We start from the raw sequence: 24,018 nt of genomic DNA on the forward strand, positions 1-24,018 counted from the left end.
ATTTCTGCATTGTCGGATTTTCTGTACATAACCCGTCCCGAAGTTATGCTGGCTGGCAGCTGATGTATTGACTTCACATATTCCTTAGAAATTTCAATATGAACATGCTATTCACGACTTACTGATTCAAGAACAGTCCCAAAAGATGATCATAAAGTGATCCAAAAAAGGTTAAAGGATGAAATGCATGATGGCGAGTGTCGAACAGGAAATGGATGGCCTGGATTAGGTACCACGACCCGTTTCAGGCACCATACCATTGTCGAGCCAAGCATCTTGTATTTTAATTCAGCCAAGTCTTTCAATTATGACCACCTGAAAACAGTACTTCAATCAAAATTTCGTAACACTATCACAGATGGACTATTTATCTGGCGCCGAAGGTGAATCCAGTCTGGTTGCCTGTGTTCTGACCAAGCTGGTAGCCGTAGTTGGTCGATCCGGAGAAGGAGGCATTCGAGATATTGTTAACTGTTCCTTTCTCTTCCGGCTCAGGGAGATCTTCAACCCAATCCTGAAGAACTCGGCAGACCTTCTTGAAGTCCTTGTCTTTTTCACTGTCAAATCGACCCATCTGGTGATGATTACCTGCTAGTCGAGTAGGGGGAGAATCATCCGTGAACTTTGCCACAGCCAGATCCACGATCTTCACCTCTCCATCATTGACCTTTGTAGATGATCCCTCATAGAAAGTTTCCAATTTCAGCGGGGATCCCTGTCTAAATTTTGCGAATTCCTGGGGGATCGCTAAAACAAATTTAGACTTGTCTTGAATGTCAGAGCTGCTTGGAACTTCTTGGTTGGCAAGTTGGAAAAACTTCGTCGCTTCGTTGATGTTTCCCAGGTGGAAATGTGGTGTTCCGAGAAGTAGAACACCCACAACGGAGTTGACCAGCTGTTTCTTCTTCTCATGATTTGCCCCTCTGATGAGGGCCTAGACAAAATAAAATGAAATCCATCAGTAGGTTCTATCAATATGTGGATCAAGAGAGCACCTACATTCTCGCAAACCAGGCCACCTACGCAGTGTGCGATAAATATGACGGGCCGTTCAGCCTGAGTTCAAGAGTCGACAGTCAGTACGAGGCATGAGACATCCATCCAAGGATGGGTAAAGCTAATATGAACCTTGTCACCACGCCGCTCTGCCATAAGCTCGCTAAGAAGATCATCCGAAATATCAGAGATCAAATCCTCCTCATTCCAAAAGGAATCCACTGTCGCATCCTCGTATTCGAATGTCAAAATGCGCGCATTCGATATCTGTCCAGGAAGAATTTTTTCTGGCCAGAATACAGAGTTATCTGTCGTCCAGTGTTCTTGGTCGGCCTTCAAGCCATGGACAAAGACAATGCTACAGGATGTGAATATTGGTCAACATCTTTAAAGTTTCATGAGAGCGGGGATTTTTTTCATACTCCAGCTTAGCATCAGATTGATCCTTGATAATGTTGATAGACATTTTGAAGACGTTAGAAAGTGTCGAATATGCTTTTTGGTCTTTTGGGGAGGGTTTGGCCTCTGTATTAGTACTACAAGGCATACCATCATAAGACAATGTAGGCCTCAGTCATCATCAATGTCCAATGGAGGTCCAAAGTTCTCGGAGCAAACGGGAGTACTATGTCTTGAAATATACATACAAGTACACGGATGTGGCACTGGCGACGCCGAACCAAGGCTGCTTGGTACCCTCGATTCCGATCAATTGTTTCTCTGGTGAAAGTTCTGGCGATCTTGGCTAACTGAGACCTTCTTGCAAATTAATCCTGTACATGGTTTATCACTCAGCCCATATACCCTCTCATTATTATTCTCCTGAAGTGTGTCTTGGAGAGGTAATTGCTGGATGGCAATATAACGGTGGTACTGGCACCGTTCGGGTTTCGAAAATAACAATTCTCTTTTGTCATTTACTTATAAAACACTCTCACACAAAATAGATTCAAGCTGCATAAGCACATGTGATTGAAAAGTTTAATCATGCAGATAGAAATAACCTGGCGCCTATGACAGTCATTTGAATTGTTTCTAGGCTACGTAGGACCGGCTGGTCGTCAGTCAACACGACTACGACATCAGGAAGATCTACCGCCTATCGGCTCTAGTAGCCTTTGGTTATTCCCGTCCGTTACCTTAACTTTTTGTTATTGGGTGAAACTAGTCCTGCATATAAGCTAAGGACAGCTTTACAGCCAGCCTCCTACGGGTCGTATTATTCACAAGCTGAACTGTGGGGCGGGGCACTGTCGTGGTGCCAGCTCGCAGATGGAATCTGGGGGTTCCGACAAGTCCGCAACATAACTTGGACACTTGGTGGACGAGACGAGAATACATTCAGATTTGACAGTGCTGCGCATTTCACTCGATTCGCTACTGTACACAATTTTTGATCGCAATTCTATTCCCTTGCAACCCAAGCAATATATCGCAATGAGACTACCAGGTTCAAAAACAGAGGTTCGTAAGGGATTCCACGAAACTTTGGCGGCAAACTATAGGCGTTTTGACTGATTTGTTTGGGCAGACACCGGCGCCGTCGGCCGACTTCTCGAAGTCGGAGAATAAGGGACTCCAAATAGGCCAAAATTTCGGAAATATGGAGGCTTCGTTCTATAGTGATTCAATTCAAGGAATCAACATTGCTGCGGGGGCATCCGTATTTATGGGTAGGCGAGGCCAAACATAACTTCCCCCTCATCGTCCAAAGAAAAGGAAGCTCCAAAAATAGCTTAATAACATCGAGTGACACTTGTGATCTTTAGGTGAACATAAAACCGTTGAAGATAAGCTCCTTGACATTCTTATCGGCGGGAATTCAAAAGACAGAGTCGATATAGCTCAAGCAGCGCGTGGAACATGCGAATGGATCTTTGAGAGTACCACATTCCGCAACTGGGCCCAAAGTGATTTCTCGACAACTGGGCCGCTCTATTTCCAAGGAATTCCCGGGAGTGGTAAAAGTGTGTTGCTGAAGTTTCTTATCAAGGAAATTGAGAAACGATTGCGTGTCGGGACCCCGTCTCTTTCATCCCCGGTGAATGAGGACCCCCCGCCGAACTGGGTATCCCCGGGAAGACGATTGCGGTTGCATGCTTTTGTGATGATCGTGATGAGCATCGACGGACCCCAATCTGGATACTGAGGACTCTATTGTACAGGTTAATCCAGAAGAATCGAAAACTGGTAAAGCATGTACAGAACCATGTCCAGAACATCGAGGATCTAGACACGATGGGCTCTGATTTGGATGAGTTCCAGTCTCGCGATGTTCTCCAAAAGATTCTGGAAGAGCTCATCCCAGATTCGGAGGTGGAGGTTGTCTATTTTGTCATCGATGGGTTAGATCAGTGTGGACCACATCTTCCTGCGGTTGTGCGGATGGTCCATGAGCTTTCTGCAAAGATGAATGCCGAAGCCAGCAAACAGGGCCAGCAATTCAGCTTGCGTTGCATTATCTCCGACCGAGGGAGTAAAATCGTCCGCGACAAAATGCTCCCCGAGAATATTATCGATATGCCGACAGAGAATCAGCGTGATATTGATGAAGTCACTGACCATCGGTTAAAGAGTATTCAGGAATATCGGAACTTCAGTGAAAACATCCGGAAGACTACCACCAATCTATTGAAGGATAACTCTAAGGGCATGTTCATGTGGCTATCGTTGGTTCTGGACGACCTAGGCACTTGGGAGGGTATCTGGACAGAAACTAAAGTCAAGGAGAAGCTACGCAATACACCTCTGGATGTGGCGGCTTTTTACAAGTCGATGCTTGAACGGCAACCGCGAGACTCTGTCAGAAGATTGCAAATGCTGCTCATGTGGGTCTTTTTTGCCTGTCGACCCATCACTCTGCAGGAGTTGGACGTGGTTTTGAAATTGCAAGAAGAAAAAGAATATACCTGTGGGAAGATCCCAGATGAGGATATTGAGGCATTGAGGAGTAGCATCGAGGGCAACTGGGGTGCTCTATTTGCAGTCCACGACAGTGTTGTACACCTAAGTCACCAGTCCGTGAAAGATTTCTTGGCAGATGTCTTCAGTGACGAAGGAGTGAAGGATTATCCAAAGTACGGGATGACCCAGGCAGACGCACACCGACAGATGGCATCTACCTGTTTGGTATATTTACAACTCGAGGAAGTTCAGGGGCGGGAAGTACCCAAGCCTCCGGTCAACAGCGAAGGAAAGATCGATGAGTCGCAGCTTATGACGGTCAGACAAGACTATCTTGATGGGTTTCCTTTCCTGCAGTATTCTGTCGAGTTCGTTGGTCATCATCTGAGAGGAAGTCAAATCCAAGAAGAAACGGAAGTCAAAGGAATGAAAGAATTTTTCGCTGTCAATTCTGCGGCCTTGTCTAGCTGGGTTCGAGCATACGATCTGCTGAAACGGTGGACAACTGGAAAGTGTAAGTTCTTCCTGGCTATATTCCAGACCAACTGCTGACCCTTCCTGTTCAAGATTCGGGGTTCAGCAGCAGTACCAGTCTTCTCTTCGTCGCAGCACGACTCAATCTTCCCTGGTTAGCGCAGAAGTCAACGACATGGGTTAATTACGGCTCACTTCCATCCGCTATATGCGCCCCGGACTCTTCTGGTTGGAGCGCCATTCATATTGCTGCGGATTCAGAGGCCGTTGGAATGGTGTCGTGGCTCCTCAAAAATGGTGCACTTGTGGATGTCGAAACCCTCGGCCTTCCGCACCTTGGCCGCACTGCCTTGCATTTTGCTGCTTCCAAGCGCTCTGAATCCGGGCCCCAAATGGTTGAGGAGCTGCTAAAAGGAGGCGCGAAGGCGAATGTTCAGACCAGACAAGGAGGAAACGCACCGCTTCACTATGCCATCGATGGTCGCTCGGTTAAGACAGTGAAGGCCCTACTGGACTCTGGTGCGGATGTAAATCTTGCAAACAGATCCGGTCTTACTGCTCTTCACAAAGCTGCAGCGATTCCCGGGTTGGAAGAGATTGTGGAAGTCCTCCTTAACAACGGCGCCGATCCCAACAAGAAAACCAGCGTGGGAGCCGTTTCAGCGGCCCGAGGGCTCGCGAGTCTCAGGGCCTCTGGGTCTTTGCGGAACACCTATTATGCTGTTAATACATCTCATACTGCGCTACATATCTCGACTAAGGTCGGAGATACAGAACGTACCGTGGAGGTTCTGTTAAAGAATGGGGCGGATCCGAATTCCCGAGATAGTTCTGGACGAACTCCGCTTCACGTTGCAGTAGTCGGGATAGAACCCACAGCCAACACAAAACTGTTGATTGAACATGGCGCTGACGTGAACGTACGGGATGCAGACGGGAGGACTCCGCTCCTTGTGCTTATAATAGCCATTTGTCTGCAAGCACAGCATCAACCTCAGTTGTTGAATGATGATCATGCCTCGCAGGAACGAATGATTGCGATTCTGCTATCCGCCGGTGCGGATCCGCTTGCCGAAGGGAACGACAAACAATCCCCGATCACCTGCGTCACGCAGGCCAAGCTACAGTGGGCTTCGTATCTGTTGACGCGGAGTTCCAATGAAGCAGCCGCTTCCAAAGCGGGCGATGCCTTGGATCAGAAAGATGTTGAAAAGACGGGATCTCAGAGTGGGCAGAAAGAACCCAAAAAGGGAATTCTTGAGACTCAGGCATCGCGATGGCTTCCTAAGAGGACCAGATGGTAAACAATTCCGCTATGTCAGGAGAAATTGGTCGCATTTACTTCTTGAAAGGCTCAACCAGTGCAGTATTTACCTTTAACAATCGAGAATACTATGACGCTTGTGCCAAGGGGGACTAGTCTCTGTCCCTAAAACGTTCTTAGGCTCCTCGATTATTTGGCTGTGAGGCAATGGAGATTGATCGGAAATTGTGGAGATCATAGGACAAGAGATGAATTTACCAGACTGTTCTACCAGACCATCTTCAAACTTAACATAGTGAGAAATTTCACCACTTACGGTTAATGAAAACGAAAAGCAAAAACTTCGACCAGACTGGTGTTCGATCCCAGGACCTTATCGGTGTTAACGATAATGATAATTGGGGGATAACGATGGAAAAGTCACGTTTGTGCGTGCTTTCCTATCCCTATACTCTGGTATTCTCCCCCGTTATCCGTGCCTTTCTGCCCACCCACCGCTTTCGCTTGTGGGTGCGCCCTAAATCCCCGTCATCCCGAAATCCCCGTCGCTTTTTGAAGGAATCGTCAAATTTATCAGCGAACTAGCTAGTTATCAATAAAAAATAGCTCTCCTGCCTCTCTAGCCTCTCTCTCGCGTATAATCGCCCGTTGAATACTATCCTCTGATCTCTGCGTGGGTTCGTAGCCATATATCTTCTTGAACTGCTTGGCTAGCTTCCTTTCCTCCTTCGCCATCTCTTCTTCCTTCCTGGCTACAATTGACCGATTTGCATCGCGAGTAGTCAATATACCAGTTGCACTAAGCAATTTGACCTGCCGCTTGGTGTATTTGCGTTTTACTGGCTCCTGCGCGGCCCTGATTCGCCGAATTGTATCCTGCGTCATCGCCAGCTCCTCCTGCTTCTCCCGCTGGTGGGCGAAAATCTTGGTAAGATTCCGCTGCGCCCTATTAGATAGGGCACTGAGCTCCTTTATAATCTTCGCCTGGTTCTTCTCTAGTGCCTCAATAGATTTTGGAGGGCTATTTTCCACACTAGAAGACGAGAGATTTGGTGGTGGTGGTGATGGTGTATGCGAGCCCCATAAGCGAAGATCTGGTGCATATAGATCAGGAATCTCTAGTTGATTCGCAAGATTCTCAACAATCTTACTACCGTCAACTGGATAGATACCACGATCTCTAAAGGATTCGCGAATAATTCGCTGCGTAAAGGCCTTCTTGCGAATTGGCCCGATAATCGCGAGGAAATCCGATTTCCCGTACGGCTTACCACCCCAGAAAGCTAGCTCATTATTCATCAACCGAAATTGCTGCTTATAATTCAGAAAGGGCTTTCCGTCAAGTGGCTGGCAGATATGCGTTGAATGCGGCATAAATGCAAAGGGATAATCGAATTCTCTTCGCAAGTCTCCAGAAATTCGAGTGTAAGATGCGCGCCATGGCCGTCGAATATAAGATAGCGCTTTTCGCCCCGTTTCACGCGATGAGAGGTCAGACGAATAAAATAATGTAGCCAGGATAGGGCTAATGCATCAGAAATCCAGCCATTCGGAGAAATAGCCGTCATCGTATCAGGTGGCAGATTTTCGCTACCGTAGAACCAGGCCTCCATAGGATTTTTGCCAGTTCCTTTGAAAATAAAGAGCGGATCCATATGCCAGCCGTCTGCAGCAATACACTCCAAAGCAGTAATATTTTCGCCTCTTTCGGTCTCTGCGAGATCAGGGCAAGATGATTTAGACCCGATGACGTTTCTTGATCGCCCTTGACCAGGTTGAAAGCCGCATTCATCGAAGTTGTATACTAGCCGGGCAGGAACATCATGGAGGACAATTGCAAGCTGGTCGTACCAATGCTGAAGAAACCCTGCATCCTCCGCTTGGATTCGCTTCAGTTCCTTAGTCTTCTGCTTCACTGGCGCTAGCTCTAGATGCTTTGGTAGGCGTGATATAAAGTAATATGCCCAATTCTTACCAACCTGCCTATCTAGCTGGCCCGTTCGCGACAAAGCGCGATTTGCCCACGCCTGGATAATCGCTGCGGTAGGTGGAAGATTCCAGCCATGCATTTGGGTAATCCAATTGATTAGGGCCTTCTCCTGATGTGGCTGTAGGGCGTTTTTCAACGATTTGGTAGGTTTCTTGCACGATCGGGCCTTTTTGACGCGATCGCTCAAGGTAGTGCGATTCACGTCGAATTCACGCGCAATCTTTGCGATATTTGATTTTTTTGGGATAAAACCGCTGTACAGGCTTCGGCCAATCGAGATTCATCAAATTCGCTGGATTTAGGCATATTGGGTGGTTGAATTGGCTAATAGTAGGCTACTGGTCAAAAAGTGACGGGGATTTCGGGATGACGGGGATTTAGGGCGCACCCACAAGCGAAAGCGGTGGGTGGGCAGAAAGGCACGGATACCATGATTTTTCCACTGTGGCGTTGGGCCCTCTCTCCCTTTGGTCCCGCGCTTTACCGCATCGAACTTACTCCTCTATCATTGTTTAGTACGGCACGCCTACGTCTCTATTATAATATTACGAATCTCGCGCGGAAGGGCACGACTGTTTGGAGAGTATCCGAGGACTAGTCAACCCACGGACGTCTTCTATTGACCATATCCTGTGCTTTTCCTTACTCTCCGACGTTCCCTGGAGCAGACTGAATGCCACTAACCAAGTCAATGTATACAAGCAACGAGCAAATTGTCGCACATTGACCATCCGTATGCGATAACTTTCTAGTATAAGGATTAGTGAAGTAGGAATAAAATGTTCAGAACGTAATTAGCTATGTGCAGTACCAATATTATGCTTCACTTAAGCGACGTCAATATCATATACAGATTGTCTTGACCCATTATATTTCACAAGCTCATAATATTACCTGGTATAGATATCTAACACTACTGTTCCTCAAAGACTACGTAATTATACTTGAGCGTCGTTGTGAGATAATGCATTCAGTATAGTGTGAGGTACGTCGATCAGGCGGAGATCACGTTATCTTTTGCCGTACCATCAAGTAAGTAGTACCCGACTGAGCCTGGGTTGTCTAGGCCACGCCAGAACACCATACTAAATAAAATATTTTGTAACATCATGTTTCAACGCCTGGGCTAAGTGTCTCTTAGAGAAAACCATGTCTTTATTAATATATCGCAGCCTCAAAGAGATAATTTAGTATGGTATTCTAGGATGGCTCAGTTGGTTTTGTCCAGTCGGGCGCGAGTTACGTTATTCGTAGCTTAGAATGCTAACAACGCGAGATTTAGCGACGATTTCTGCTAATCAACGCTTTTGTTAAAGCTATCACGTAATATTCAAAGATAGTCAGCTTAAATAAATGAAATATGGAAGGACAGAAAGGCCAGAAAGGCCAATAGCAACATAATTTTAAAATTCATCTCGTAGAATATGATATAACGATCTAGACGTGATGTAGGGAACCTTTGTATGTTGGATTAGTTTGGAGGTTTTAGCATAGAAAAATGGAAATATGGTTGAATAGATGGTACGAAAAAGTGCTTGTGATTGGGAGACATAACAATCACCGTCCCCCTAGATAGAGTTCTCTTTCCTTTCTTCCCGAGCCATGGCACGTTTGAATGCACGATTTGACTCCAATGTACATTTAGCAGTGATATGTGAGAGGAATGCCAGAATTTGCGTCAGCTCAACCATGTACATGCTCCCTTCAACATGGTGAGGGTACTATTAGCCGACGACAGGAATATTGTTTTCTCTTAACCTCAAAGCAATATTAGCCGAGGGAAAATTACTTCTAGATTATAAGAACCTAAACTGCCCTCACTACTCAAGTCGTTCCACCAACATCATTAGTCCTTCATAACCAGCAGCGCTTAAGCCGAACTTGCCTGTAGTATTCCTTTCCTCCTTTGTCCACATACAAGCCAGGTACATTGAGCTTATCCTTTCAATGCTTATCCAGCCCCATAGCTAATTCATTTATAGCCGACATTATGCTGTTCGCTTACCGAGCATTTGACGCCTTCATGGCTTTGATCCTCATAACTCCAGTCATTGCTGTGCCAGTCTCTACTACCGCTGCTGGTGCTGTGGCATGGGCGGACCCTCAAGACTGCCACCGATTTTACGAATGCCCCGTGGGCGGCAAGCCAGTTCTGAAGACTTGTGGCCCGGGAACTGCGTTTCAGGCGAAGACTAGCGTCTGTGACTTTGAGCGCCTAGTGGAAAGCTGCCGGCGTCATTAGGGGGCACCACGATAGCGTCGTTTATTTGTTTCAACAACTGAACGAGTCAGGTTTGGTAGGGAAGTCCTCAATCCATCACATGTTATTCAATACTATTTCTCTCTGGAGCCCAGAGTTGAATAAATGTTGTCACCGTGAAGCCTATTATAGCATAATAAAAGTTTTGAAGGGGTTAAAGCTTATATAAAATGAACAAGTGAATAACATATTTCACTAGCAGGTGGCTAAAAGTAAAGGTTTATCTCCTGTAGAGAAAATCTATCACAGAAAAGAGAAGAGAAGGTTCAAGGAAATGTATGAAAAAGAAGCCAACAATCAAAACATGCATTAGGGACTAAGCCCGTATGTAGATATTAAATCAACATGGTAGCATTCAATGAAGGCATCAAGACTAGAGAAATAAGACAGCTATCTACCATGTAGGCTCTTTTTAAAACCCCCTCGAGCAATCGTGGTCGCTTCCTTCATGGAGAATACCATGGCAATCTCCTCTATCCCAATCGTCACCTTCGTCACATAAATAGTCTCAAGATCAGAGAGAAAAACAACTACGCATAGTCATTGAGAATGCACGCCGGATAAGAGTTACGAGCAAATGGGAAAGTAGAGATTCTTTGAAATATTGGAAACCAAAACCTAATTCTCGATGACTTCCTTGATAAATCGACACTTCCTACCCAAATATAGCGATTATGATCGGATAAAGAAGGGATTGAATATCATTAAAACGTCCCTCACGTAAAGAGTAAGACAGCTGCAAGAGGACTTGTTATGTTACCCATAGACGAGCAGAAAGCATGCACTTATGTTAGGCTGCATGTATTACGCGAGGTGTGGATAACTAGAATTCGGTAATAGGACGTCCAAAGGATATTAATAGTGGTTATTTAGGCGCCTAACATACCGGCACCCGGCGTCGTGGTGCAATATAATAGCGAATAATTTGTCGTTTAGTCATTCTGTCATTTACATGGGCCGCGTAGTGGTTTATTTTCGTGCTGAAGCTAGCCCTTGGTCCGTAACGCATCATAGCTCTGTTACTCGTAAAGTTGGCAAATCCGTTTGGTATGTGAGAAGCTGTTTCTTCAAGTCAACTATAAACTACACGGGGCTTGCAGATCAACACGTAGCCCTACCTGAGATTACCACCCCCTCCAGCTACATTTATCCATGACTATCTGTTTACCATTTTCATCTTATGCTTCTGTTGAATGAAAGAGCGTGGTAAGTTGGAGAGGTACGTATCGCCCGGAGTTAATCAAACTCCCAAATGATTTCAATGAGCGGGACAAGTCAAATCCAAAATTTGGTGCTTTGTCGGGTTAAGCTCATGCCACTGAATGCCGACTGGATCCACATTCAAGTCAAAACACGGGAGAAGTCAGCCTGAGTAGCTGTTTATTTTGGAAATGGGGAGACAGTAGCTTTGTATAATACCATTACACGCTGACCAAACGAACGATGGTACGCTAATTCATGGCAAGAAAATTTCGGAATGTTACCTGACAAGCAATAGCGCCCTAATCGCGCTTATGAGGAGGCGTACACGGACTGTAGATTAGCTCGTTATGAGAAGACTGAAGGGCCGCTACGCTTCTGGTTCCTATTGTAATTAGTGGACGGACGAATTAACTGGGAATGTGTATGGTATATGAAAGTCATTGTAGGGGCCACGACTAGAGTGGAACCCAGTAGTTTATATAAGCCGTTGGAATGCGGTGCTCTCGTGCGACAGCCTGACAGCACGAATAATAGTAGTTCGCATGCGTAGAGTAAAGACAACTCAATATATTTCTGAGCCGAAGAATTTAATACGTAATCTAATCAGGGTGCGGGCGGATGCTTTAGCGATTTATTAATTTATACAAGGCGTGCAGATTTCCTCTGTCAAACCTCTTCTAAATCTCAGAAGCCTCCTGATTCTCAGCACCTAGCATACTCTTCTCCACGTTCTAGACCCTGAGTACTACAGAATGCTCTTTTCTCTGACTACGGAGTACAATGTATCTTCCGATCGAGCTTCTATTTCTACTGGCCGGTAGCACACGGTCCGCTGCCCAAGGCCTGGACCGACCACTGGAGGTAATCGGCTGCTACCCGTATTCATTCGCAGGCTCGATAACAACCGCTGGGCCCAATGTCACGAACATTGAAGGATACACGATCTACTGCGACAGCCTACAGGGCAATCCTTTCGGCCCTTACTACTCCGTGTATCGGTGCCATTCGGAAGTTTCACGCACGGCGGCGAATTTTGCATATGCACTACTAACCCAACCTCCCTAACTCCGGTCGACAATAGGCCTCGCCACAGTACTTGTCCTGGACATAGTACTAAAAGGCCTCAATATTGCGGTGGATCAAGCGGAGCAGATTATTTCTGCCTGCTAGTGTTTGCCTAGATCTAAATATGAGTGAAGATTGAGCGGAAGTGTTATTCGTGACGCTGTGTTCTTGCAGGTGAAGGGAATAGATAGATATCGGGAAAGGTTGCTAGGTGGCGACTGGAGGATAGTTTAAGAGATAAGTTTTAATGAAGTACTGCTTTATACATTCATGACCCACAGCTTCGGTACTTCTTAGGCTCTCGGATGAAGAAAGACGATGCTGTTTCCCGTTGAAAAATAATGTATCTACTATTAAAAATGAGTCATTCGTGCCTGTCTCTTTATTTAGAGAATCATGAATATCGGCTTCAACACGAAGACCACTTTATATTGAAGTACAGCTTCTATCTGAAGCCCTTGGGAACTGTCTTTTCATAGTTCCTCTATCACGCAAGTTGACAATGTCACGGTGTCATTAAAAATGATGGACACTTTCCCTGGACCGCAGGACCTTGTTGCGCACAACTCTTACATTGCTAAAGTGACTATAAGTCGCAGGGAAAGAAACTCAGCCGATGGGTGATACAGTATTTTGAATCAAACGTTAGGCACCTAGCGATCATGGAAATTGGGTACTTCGTGATTTTCCAGTCAGCAAGACTTTTATTAATCTTGCCTCTATCAATATCCTGCTTTATGGTGGCTATTCTTGTAATTATGCCAGTCGCGCGCCTGTTTACTTGATGAAAAGCTCGTGTCACAATGGGCAACTACGTGTAGATATGCCGATTAATTTTGAGTGATCTGATTTGCGGAGACAGTGGGGTATAAGGGCTTACACTGTTGCTCCATCACTCCTCACTCGCTTCGCTCAAATCCGACCAATTGCTACAGAATACACTATTTCCCTAATATCTAGGCTCTTGCCCTGGTCTTTCGCCACATTCCTGTCTTCCCGGCTTACGATGTCCAGTTATTTATGTATTAACCTCATGCTCCTGCAACTTTTAAATCATTTCCATAATTCTTGATGAATATGCCTTCAAAATATAGACAAGTAGTGTATTAATAACTTTTCTTGGTTCAATCGAGTGCATACAACTACAGCGTGGTGAGAGCAGCCCCCACCCCCTTTCCCGGTTCAGTAGAATGAAGCCGATACGATATATCATCACACACAACTCACATAACAGAAGCTAAATTCTAGGAACTGTGTACTCAATAGACGACTGGAGTGAATGTGACGTGATGCATTAAATTGAATGAACCAACTGAGAATGAAAGAGTTGATCGATAGTATAGAGGCAAGTCGATATGTCCCTTGAGTGTACCGAAAATGTGTCGAAACACAGAGCGGTCAGTTATTACTCAGACAGTTTGCGCTGAGTAAATAGTAAATCACCTTCCTTTATGTCTTATATAGTAATTTCGTGTCCGTGGTATCGCTGTCATCGTAATACCGAGGATTAGAGCCATACTCCCAACGGCCGCAGTACATTTAGTCTTTCTTCAATCAATCAACAACCTTTTGCATCCAAAACTGGTTCCACTTGAGCCTGCCCTCTACGTCATTCACCTGTGTGAATTACTTGCCTATACTGTCTCAGCTTGTTTCGATATAAATGTAATGAAAAGCACCAGAGACACCAAATTTTGCCTGAGAACGTTACCGAAAAGGAAATTACACTTGAATAAATTACTGTTCTTATGAAAATATATATGGAAGATTGGATTTTTCCTAAATATCCGGGCAATAGTACCATCTATAGCCTAGTGTTGGGATGTAGGATACGAGACTTGTATCTGAGATCAGTAGGATAGGCGAAGAGAGTCTACAGTCTGCGGCCGATAGGCCCGATCTAGTTAAACATACTAAATACCTGAATTTGTGTAGCATTACGAATTCCTCCGGGTAAACGGTGGGGAAAAAATGTGACCAGACAAAAATGTGACCAGACTGGGGTTCGATCCCAGGACCTTGTCGGTGTTAACGACACGTGATAACCAACTACACCATCCGGCCAATTCTGAATATTCAAACACTATTTTAATGAATCCATAAAGTCTTGACAGGCTTAAAAAGAAACGTTGAACGTACGCAGTAGGACAAGAGAAGGGTTACAGAGATATATAGAAAGAGAAGTTAGAGACTAGGAGAAGAGATCTATCTAGGAAGGCTATAGTATAAACCTATCAATATAGATAAACCAAACAACAGTCACCTTTATCGACTTTAGTTAATCCCGGCGAGGGAGGCAGTGTGTTTGCTGCTGGCAGCTTGCTTTAGTGTTGAATAATAAGTCTTAATTCAAACTTACGTTATTTGAAACTACTTCCTGGTTCGATATTCTTCCACCTTTAGTCAAGAAGCAACTTCAGTTCAGTCGATTCACATATTATTAGCGGGATTCTTAGTAAATCTGTTAGCCTCTTTATAATATTACCTTATTAGGTCCAGGATTGCAGTGGAGAGAGTCGAGCCTTGTATCTTGTAATCAGTAAATGTAGAAGCCTGGACATACTGATCTCTTTCATCTCCGTAGCAGTTCTTCACGGAGATAGAACATTCTATGGGAACTATTGGCATGATGGTAGCTGCCAGTTGGTCGAATTGGGCCCCTTGTTGTCTATCTGGTTTGAACAATACATATGGGTTAGGGGGAAGGCTTAGTGCAGAAGACATAAAAGTTATCCATATGGAAGAATTCAGCTATAAGCGTTAGTTAGCAACGCCCTTTAATCCGAGAATATAACTTCTAAGCTGGGTTCACGACAACGCCGACTCTAGTACCTGTAGCAACATTGACCTGGCCGAGTGTGATCACTGTGGGCATATCTTGAGTATGTAAAAGAAGGCCAAGAAATGGAATCCGGGCACTGTGATCCGGTTGAATCAGTAAGTCGTGAGCTTGAATTCGACGGTTAGTGGGGCTAGTCGATTTGGTTCGGGTGCAAACTGTGGCAAATAGGTAATTTTCCGAGATCGTTTTTACGTAAAATTTCCGATCCAGATGCGATTCGTTGGACACCAAACGGTATTCAGTTTCGCAATTACGGTGTCGCCCTCTAATCCGGGCAATGTAAGTGACGTGACGTTCTAGAGTTAAGGCGGGTAACGTCCTCGGTCTGTCGTGTGCGGAAAGAAAATTGCAGAACGAGGGATTTTCTGTCTCATCTCCTCAACAAGGATGACAACTTATGTAAACCAAGGGGACATCTACTTTGCTCATTTCCGGGGTGCCAGTGGACCGTTTCGAGGTCTAGGTCTAATTTCCATTCTAGCCCCTCCATGAAAGTGAATCCTTGCACGATAACATCATTGATTGCTCATAAGTATAATCTCGTTCAACAGATCACAGCACACACTCTGGATTACTTTACTGTCCCTTTGATATTCTGGATGCCGCTTCACAAACATCCTCATCCAGTTGGCTGGCGTTGATAGCTGTCCACTCGCCCTTTGGCTGACAATGTCTAGATAGCGTGAAAGCTGGACTTCCTGTGTCGGTGAGACCTGAATGCGCTTCAGGTAAGCGCGCACAATTGCAATAAGGCCCGGGAATAGTGATTCTTCCGTATTTTCTTTTGCATTCTCGCTATTGATGATTTCGTGAACACTCATCAGCTCGTATGGGTTGGTAAAATCTTTCGACGCACTGTGAGGGCATGTAACATAGCTCCCTGAAGACCAGTCGAACTTTCGAAACCAAAAGCGTTCTGACCGCACGGCGTTTGTCTTTCGGCTGTTTTCATCGATTCAGCCACCTTCTCAATGGGAATATACAGGCTAATGTCAAAAGTGAGAATTGCCCGCGATAGTAAGAACATAAAAATAGCGAAGGCGGCATTTTCCGAGTCTCGTGGCTGCATCTCCATAGGTCTGAACTCGACTCTCCAGCCAGTCTCACCACAGGGAGAGGGGAGTTTAAGTCGGACAGGCTGCCAGACACATGACTGGTAAGCATGGAATATGCCGTGATCCTCGTACGAATCCGCCTTCGCGATGTCTTCATGTGTAAGGAGGAATGGCTCCTGTGATAAAATGTAGGCAAAATGAGTGGCGAGTGGCTCATCCATTCCTCCGTTATAGAGGTCCATCTTGATATCCGGGTCAATTAGGGCTGCTATACGCGTCCATTCGTTCTTGCAGCGCGGGTCTCGAGAAATGTAGGTTGGATTGGGTGCAAAGCGCAATAGCTGAAGGAAATGTTAGTTATTATCAACTCCCTCTAGGAATGAAATCATTAATGTGACGTACATCCTTCGGATAGCTTGCTGTGTGTTCGTCAACAGTTGCTGTGAAACATCTCCATCTGACGTCAATATCGGCCAAAAACCCTTTATGAATGGGCGAAGACGCTGTCAGGGCAAGCATAATTGGGCCGAGTGGAATTAACTGGTCATGTAACCACCGTGCTTCAGATTCGTTCTTGACTTGTAGGGTTACATGCAGGCCGCAACTTCCACCTGCAAAACCGAAGCCATCTAGATGAATACAGTTCTCTTTCAAGATTGGCGACGTTTGGTGTTGTTCCTTTGCTGCCAGGTCAGCTACGCGATCTTGGAATGGCCACGGGGTTTTGATGTCGCGAAAGATTGGAATATGTGCTTCTAATCGGGTTGAGTGGGACGCTTTAATATTCTCCTCAAGTATCCTGTACCGAGTAAGGGGTGACCGAATCTCCGGCGGTAGCATATAGGACTGTGTAGCAGTAGCGGATGGCAAGAAATGGGGGGCTGTGAACTGTTCTCCGATTCCTAAGGAGGGAAACACAGCGAGAGTAACTGCATGTTGGCCGGGAAAGAGAAGCTTTTGGATCCATGATCTCCTGAAATAACCCATGTATCAGCTGAATATGCTTCCCTCAGCTATTAAGTGAATATTAACCAACCTCTCCTTCATGTTACTCTCCACGGACAAAACGGCTGAAATGTCGCCTCTGTAAGGCTTTTCTGGTATAGACTCGACCATGTACCTAGCCCATTCTGGCTGCAGACAAGGCAAGGCACTAATCCAATCCATCGTTACTGACTGGCATCGATTTCAATGTGCAGCACACACCTACTCTGGTTTTATCGGGGTCATGCATTTTACCCATTCCTTCAGGACTCGGCTCTGTTCGAGTAACAACATCGATCGTGACGAATCGCGACACAGTTGAATGAGCATGTACTCAATCTTGGTATATAGTCAGTGCGAGCTAGTGAGAGAAACGTTTGAATTTACCTCATCTCCCCATAGAGGTTCATAATGATCCCGGCCCTGTCCATCGTGCCAAAGGCGCAACAGTTGCTGATAGTGAGCGTTAGCAAATTTCCTTCTAGACAGTCGAGATCGTACCTTTACTGCCCATTTCTTCGTGATGTCCTTCAAACTTTGTATCTCGTCCCAAGATAAGGGCTCACCATTTATACTTCACAATTGTCAGATTTGGTCACACTGCGTATCAACATTTGGGTAACTTAGACTCACGGTAGGCCCATTATATATTGTATCCTTTCGTTCTTTGTTCTAATCGCAGTTCAACCCACAAGGTCTATAAGTTTTGTCGCGTCACAAAAGACGACCGGGCCAAGATACAAGCTTCCGTAGGTTTGATAGGTTCGGCTGTCAATTGCGCTATCCCCACGACCCCGATAGTGACCAGAGACCTTAAAAAATGATGAACGACGACGATCCAACATTATCTATCCGAAGGTCCCCCAACTAACTACTATTACTTCCCGTAGGAGTGCTTAAAATTCCGCAGAATTTCACGCTATTTAGCGGTAACGGGTTGCATACCTGTAGTATGCATGAATGACGGTCCTGAGATTACCAAGGAGACTTCGAATAGCCATGACACATATACCACCTTTTCACATGTACGTGCATATATTGAATTCGTCATTTTCCTACAGGGAATATCCATGGTCTATACACCGCTTTTTCCGGCGTATGTTGAATTCGGCATTGTCTTACAAGTCGTCACGTATTTTGTATTTAAAAACGGTACACGTTAGCTAACGACCAGGATTACTGGCTGAAGGAGAATTGTGGGATTCTAGATCTTCACCACCCAGTGTTCAGGGTGTACAACTACCATCTACCATAAATTGTAGATCATAAATCGACATGCTGTGTCCAAACACCAGCTAGATCTAAACCAAGCCCGAACTTTGTAATATGTTGAGGAAACAAGGGATGACCTGAGATAACCCACCTTAGCTACATAGTTATAATCATAAACATTTTCTGTGGTCAACGGTATTTCCAAAATAAGCCCGAAAAAGGCATATATCCTTTAAGCAGGTAGAAACCCAATAGTGGCACTGGCAACGCACGATAAAGTTTTCTCTTTGCGTGTATTTTATGGCGCTTGCCTTTTATGGAGCAGGTATGTGATATGTGTGCGCGAGGCCCTGCTGAGATCCTGTCGATCAACTCTGAGTGTAACACCTTTCTTTAATGCCTTAACAAAGCAACGTCCTCGCTTCGTCGTTTTTCACATTTCTAGTCGCGACGAAAGGCCCATTCCAAGCTAAACAAACCAAAGCAATGCACTATAAGTCTCGCTGGAATATTACCATCCCGAATGTCCACCTTGCAACCTTACTCTTTAAGTCGCCAACCCACCCATTGTCCAAGGCGCATCGATGTTTCATCGATGTAGCACGCCCAGACACGCACTACCTCACCACTCATGAGTTTCGACTTTGGTGCCAGCGTTTCGCGGTCGGACTCCGCAAATCTGGCATACAGTCTGGCGACCGCATTCTTGTCTTCTCCAACAATCAGCTCTTCTCTCCCGTTCTTTTCATTGGTGCCGTGTTGGCTGGCGCTATATACACTGGTTCGAATCCAGGATTTGGTTCAAGCGAGCTAGCTCAGCATGTCATCAATAGCGGAGCGACTTATATCATCTGTGAGGAGTCTCTTCTCGACACTGCAATTGATGGCGCAGAGCTGGCTGGTGTGGGTGAAGACCACATATTCATTTTCGATAGTCATCTATACGAACAAGACGCGTCTCCAGACCAATATGTCTATCGCAGAAGAAACGGACGCCAAACTCTATGTAGGTATTGGGGTGAGCTGATTGCACATTCCGAGGAAGGTAGCAAGTTTGTGTGGGAAGATTTCTCAACGCCAGAGTTGTGCAATCGAACCATTGCACTGAACTATTCCAGTGGTACGTCTGGAACTCCCAAAGGTGTGGAAATCACGCACAAAAACTGCGTCGCAAATGTTTTACAATGGGTGTATCCGTATTACCTAAACCCGGATTTCGAGGACAGACTTATTCGGACGCGCTGGTTATGTTGCCTGCCAATGTACCACTCGATTGGGCAAAATATATTCATTGCCGCAGCTTTGCAACTGAGGATCCCCGTGTACATCATGCCACGGTTTAATTTCTTGAATATGCTTGAGTACACAGAACGGTTCCGCATTACAGATCTCCTTCTAGTAGCACCTATCGTTGTGCAACTGGCGAAGGACCCAGAGAGCAAGAGTGGCAAGTATGATTTAAGCAGTGTTGAAGCTATAAGGAGCGGTGCTGCTCCATTAAGCCGGGAAGTCAGCGAAGAGGCCGAAGCGCTTTGGAAGGGTCGAGTTAATATCAAACAAGGGTGGGGGATGACTGAGTATGTGCTGTTTCTTGTGTGTTTAACAGGTACATAATGTCGGCCTCAATACTCACTTGGCCAACTCAGGACGACATGTTCCTTAATGGGATGGGATTCCCGTGATTGGAGTTCGACAGCGTCAGTGGGTGAATTGAATCCAAATTGCGAGGCTAAGATCATGGCTGAAGATGGCATGACCGAGCTTGGATACAACCAGTGTGGAGAACTATGGGTTCGTGGCCAGAATGTGATGAAGGGATATTGGAACAATCCGAAAGCCACTTCGGACATCAAGACCTCCGACGGCTGGTTGAAGACTGGAGATATTGTTTACATCGACAACGGTCATCGGTTTTATATAGTCGACAGGAAGAAGGTCTTGCCTCCCTCACCAAGTTGCTTCGATATAGCACAAATAAATCTGCCGAGGCTAAATGGCTACAGGAGTTGATCAAGGTGCACGGAAGGCAAGTTGCACCAGCTGAGTTAGAGGCATTGCTTCTTGAGCATCCTGCCATCGCTGAAGTCGCTGTAATTGGAATATCAATGTAAGAACCCCCTTTGTTTGAATTTGCGGGTCCTGATTGTATTTTATCCGCTGACACGAGCAGCGGTGATCACGAGCGACCACGTGCTTATGTAGTACGACAAGCGGGTGAAAAGCTCAGTGAGGAGGATATCGTCAGTTTCCTTAATACCAAGGTATCCATTCACAAGAGGATTACGGGTGGTGTCATATTTTGCACTTCCATTCCGAAGAATAGTTCTGGGAAAATTCTTCGAAAGGCACTCCGCACTCTAGCACAGAAAGAACTTGAAGACATGTAGCTAAAGCAAACCATTTACAGGTCGCTCTTGAATTGAGAAGTCGAGGATAGTCTTGGGCATGGGGCATTTTATTCCATGTTTTATTTCAGGATGTCCTTAACTCCAAGCAGCTAACTGGTGTAGTGGGTGCGCCCATATGTGACAGGTCTCGGTGCCTGAGGCCTCCGAGCCCCTCCCGTTTATAAATCGCAGGCAACAGATAGAAAATGGAACACACTCTTTTGCTCCTTTTCAGTTTTGTTTTAGGGGTCATTCCCCTTCCCTTGAGACTACGTTGGTGTATTTGGGTCTCAGATATATCTTCACATTGCGGATTTTGCTGGATCGACCCGTCCTGCCACGGACTAGCCTACGAGCGCCCACATTGACACTAGTTACTGTCCAGGCTCTGTCTAACTGAGAAGCACAGCGTGATCCTACCGGGCCGGGCTACAGAACTATGCAGATGACTAAAATATGACGGTAACGCAGGATGAGAAGGATGACTGGTAATCAAACCAAAAAGGCAAATTATAGGCAACGGTATAGGTAACAAGTAGGCTGTTACACCTTTTAGGCAGAGCGAGCAAACTGCTAAACAGTGAGCGGGGCAGGGTGGCGGTTAGATGGCCGTAGATAGATGCACCTGGCGACCATAGTCATAACAAAACGAAGAGTTAACAGAGTTAACATTAGAGAGTCTTACAACATAGGAATGTTGAGGGCAAAACCCAGGGACGACAAATGTACACAGAGGCAGACGTGGCAAATCGAAAAAGCGCGTCACAGTAAAAAGAGAGTCAGGAAAGGGAATTGAAGCAATCATCAATCAAAGTTGCATATGCATTGCAGATGAAACTGTAGAACCCTAACCTTATGATACACCAAACCCGAGATGGAAAACAGAGCGCGAAAGCGGTGGCCCAGACAGCACGCCGTGGCCCTAAAACGAAACAAGTGCGAAAGTGCAGCGAAGTTGGGTGATATCATGGACTAAAGTCGTAGAACCAGGTTCCATACCCGAAAAACAGTTTTATTGGCTGCAGCGATGGGGGGATAAGAACTGAAAGCTTATGTGGTCCTACCTACTTTCTGGTTCGGCTCCCCAACCCTCTCAGTACTATATACAAAGCAGGAGTAGCGTATGCCCTAATAGAACGCGGTTGCTTCCTAATCCTTACATCCACGCTTCTGGGGCGGTCTGATTATCAGGAAAACTCAACGTAATCTGGGCTTTTGAAATGGATCCAAGTGGCTTGCCGTAATGTGGATGCCTAACTCACGTAAATAATTTCTATGTTGCGCAATTTCATAAATAGCACCCTTAATAATCTAGAAAGCCTACTGATACTCGCTTGCTTCTGAGGCTTTTAGCTGGCGCAAAACTAGCCTAATCGAGAAGTCATGTGAATTACTCTCGGCGTATTTGTCCTGAATAGTCGTTGGTTTGGCGCATCCTTTGAAAGTTGTAATAGCACCCCGCACCCCTTATTCTAGAGAATCTAACTCCTTTATCCCCTCGCAACCCGATACGCTTACCACCAAAACTAGATGAACAGCGCATACTGGCCAAAGCTGTGCCCTTTATATTTTTCGTCTAGTCGATAATTAGCCTTTACTCATTTCCTTTACCCGGAGGAAAATCTATTCCACTCCAGTTGGACAAAACTCCAACATGTCCTGCAGGCCATGTTGCTGTGACGACGATGACATTATCATCAACGATTCAAGGCTTCCAATGAACCTCTGGGCGGATATTCTGATCACATGTGCCTGTTGCCCCCTTGTAGCCTACATGTACATCCAATCTGAGATTGAAACGCGTCGATGGGGGACTAGGCGACCTCCTCCCGTTGTAAGTCCTCCTGCTCCTCGTTGAGGGTTGCATGTACTGGTTCCGTAGACAACACCTCCAAAGTCGCCGGCCCCGCCAGTAGGGGTGCCTGAAGAGACGGAAGAGCATCATTCGGAGATAGCCAGAGACGAGCCGATAATAATACCCCCGCCGGAACCACCAGCAACAAACTCGGTAAGTAAAAAGTAGCATTTCGATTGACGCGAAAGGAGATAGGCTAAGATACAATTATAATAAGCGTATTAAAGGGAATCCTATAAAAATTTGAAACCAACCGCAGCTTGTTTTGTCACTATATGCCCCTCCAAAGAGGATTGTCCGTATCGAGTACGATTTAGCCTTAAAAAGGGACTTGGGTAGGGCCTTACAATCTACATTGAGCATACATGCGACCCTGAGACTCATCAAGCCTAGCCGCTTCCTCGGTCTGTTGAATACCTTGCCCTGAATCATGTAGAGGGATTCAATCGAGATCCTGCATTTAGACTAAGTCAATCTCGCGCTGCTACGCATCAAAATGGCAACCATATCAGCTATTAGCAATCCTGGCATACTGTTAGAACTATGTGAAGTCCAGTTCTAATGACGGTGTCGAGTCATGTAAAATCCTCATACCATTTCCAGCCAGCCGTTGCATCGTGCCGTAGGTTCTGCACGAATACAATCCGTATGACTTTAAGGCATTCGCATTCGCATTCGTAATTTGCAAATCTCTACAAATATTCGTAATCGCAGGTTAGACAGCTACTATAAGCTGCTTTTTTATGGACCATTCGTGCTGAGCAGTCAGGAACGGCTCCTATTGTTCTGCGCTCTGCCGGGCTGACACTGCACGTTCCAATCTTCCCTTTCAGAGTTGGCTCTTCAATAACTTGATAACATATCCGGATGAGTGGAATCTTGCAGAGGAGGTCGGTACTGTCAGAATATTATCTCGGGGCTTCCCGGAAATACCTCCCTATATCGTGGTGTATTCTTTGCATAGGTTCTGCATGTGAAGGGCTAAAGAAAGACTTAAATTCAATATAACTAGGCCATAGACTGTGTATAAATAGCTTGGAGAAGAGAACGAGCGAATAAGCAAAATAACAGAAGTAGCAGGTAGGGTTGTGGCAGAACGTGAATAGGTTATATATGCAGTAATAATGCAGTGAGAAGCGATCTAACTCGTTACACCGCCCACTGGCACCCACTTGCAGGGAGTTGACAAGGGACCTGTGTGACACTAAGTATGGTCTCAAGGCTAGATATCAAAGGGTTCTGTGTAGAGCTGAATAGGATGTGGATTCCCTCGTCCGTGAATAGTATTCCGGTTTGTTCTTAATAAAAAATCTCGCTGAAACCTGCATATGGAGGTTACAGGCATATCCCAGTGTACTTTGGTTTGCGTGAGAGTGGCAATAGGGATAATGTCGAGCGCAGAGGTTATTTCTGTTGGCCATTGTTTCTCACATTGTAACTCGCGCAAAAGCATATCTAACGGTAATAGAGTTAGAGGCCGGCCGTGCAGAGTATGCTTGGTCATCTTCCAAGAAAATGGCTGCTCTT

At 45.6% G+C, this 24,018-nt stretch overlaps 5 protein-coding genes across 5 annotated transcripts; 3 read left to right on the plus strand and 2 right to left on the minus strand.

The window, feature by feature from the left end:
- Window positions 1-367: 367 nt before the first annotated feature.
- On the minus strand, window positions 368-1,462 carry N7458_007580 (uncharacterized protein; the record flags this gene model as incomplete). The annotated part of the gene is made up of 4 exons (XM_056910962.1): window positions 368-934; window positions 1,000-1,056; window positions 1,129-1,354; window positions 1,419-1,462. The coding sequence occupies 4 exons, from the start codon at window positions 1,460-1,462 to the stop codon at window positions 368-370; spliced, it is 894 nt and encodes a 297-aa protein (XP_056763788.1).
- Window positions 1,463-2,433: 971 nt separating this feature from the next.
- On the plus strand, window positions 2,434-5,678 carry N7458_007581 (uncharacterized protein; the record flags this gene model as incomplete). The annotated part of the gene is made up of 5 exons (XM_056910963.1): window positions 2,434-2,460; window positions 2,528-2,669; window positions 2,766-3,087; window positions 3,162-4,414; window positions 4,468-5,678. 5 exons carry the CDS (start codon window positions 2,434-2,436, stop codon window positions 5,676-5,678), a joined length of 2,955 nt encoding a protein of 984 aa, XP_056763789.1.
- Window positions 5,679-9,618: 3,940 nt separating this feature from the next.
- N7458_007582 (chitin binding peritrophin-A domain-containing protein) lies at window positions 9,619-9,870 on the plus strand (the record flags this gene model as incomplete). Its single annotated transcript, XM_056910964.1, has 1 exon — window positions 9,619-9,870. One exon carries the CDS (start codon window positions 9,619-9,621, stop codon window positions 9,868-9,870), a length of 252 nt encoding a protein of 83 aa, XP_056763790.1.
- Window positions 9,871-14,851: 4,981 nt separating this feature from the next.
- N7458_007583 (glutamate cysteine ligase) lies at window positions 14,852-16,893 on the minus strand (the record flags this gene model as incomplete). The annotated part of the gene is made up of 5 exons (XM_056910965.1): window positions 14,852-14,907; window positions 14,989-15,074; window positions 15,614-15,853; window positions 15,925-16,394; window positions 16,456-16,893. The coding sequence occupies 5 exons, from the start codon at window positions 16,891-16,893 to the stop codon at window positions 14,852-14,854; spliced, it is 1,290 nt and encodes a 429-aa protein (XP_056763791.1).
- Window positions 16,894-18,735: 1,842 nt separating this feature from the next.
- On the plus strand, window positions 18,736-20,636 carry N7458_007584 (acyl--CoA ligase; the record flags this gene model as incomplete). Its single annotated transcript, XM_056910966.1, has 4 exons — window positions 18,736-19,826; window positions 19,896-20,184; window positions 20,253-20,356; window positions 20,420-20,636. 4 exons carry the CDS (start codon window positions 18,736-18,738, stop codon window positions 20,634-20,636), a joined length of 1,701 nt encoding a protein of 566 aa, XP_056763792.1.
- Between the last annotated feature and the right edge of the window lie 3,382 nt (window positions 20,637-24,018).

Source organism: Penicillium daleae, assembly GCF_028827525.1.
Source record: "Penicillium daleae strain IBT 16125 chromosome Unknown utg000007l_segment0_segment0, whole genome shotgun sequence".
Lineage (NCBI taxonomy): Eukaryota > Fungi > Ascomycota > Eurotiomycetes > Eurotiales > Aspergillaceae > Penicillium > Penicillium daleae.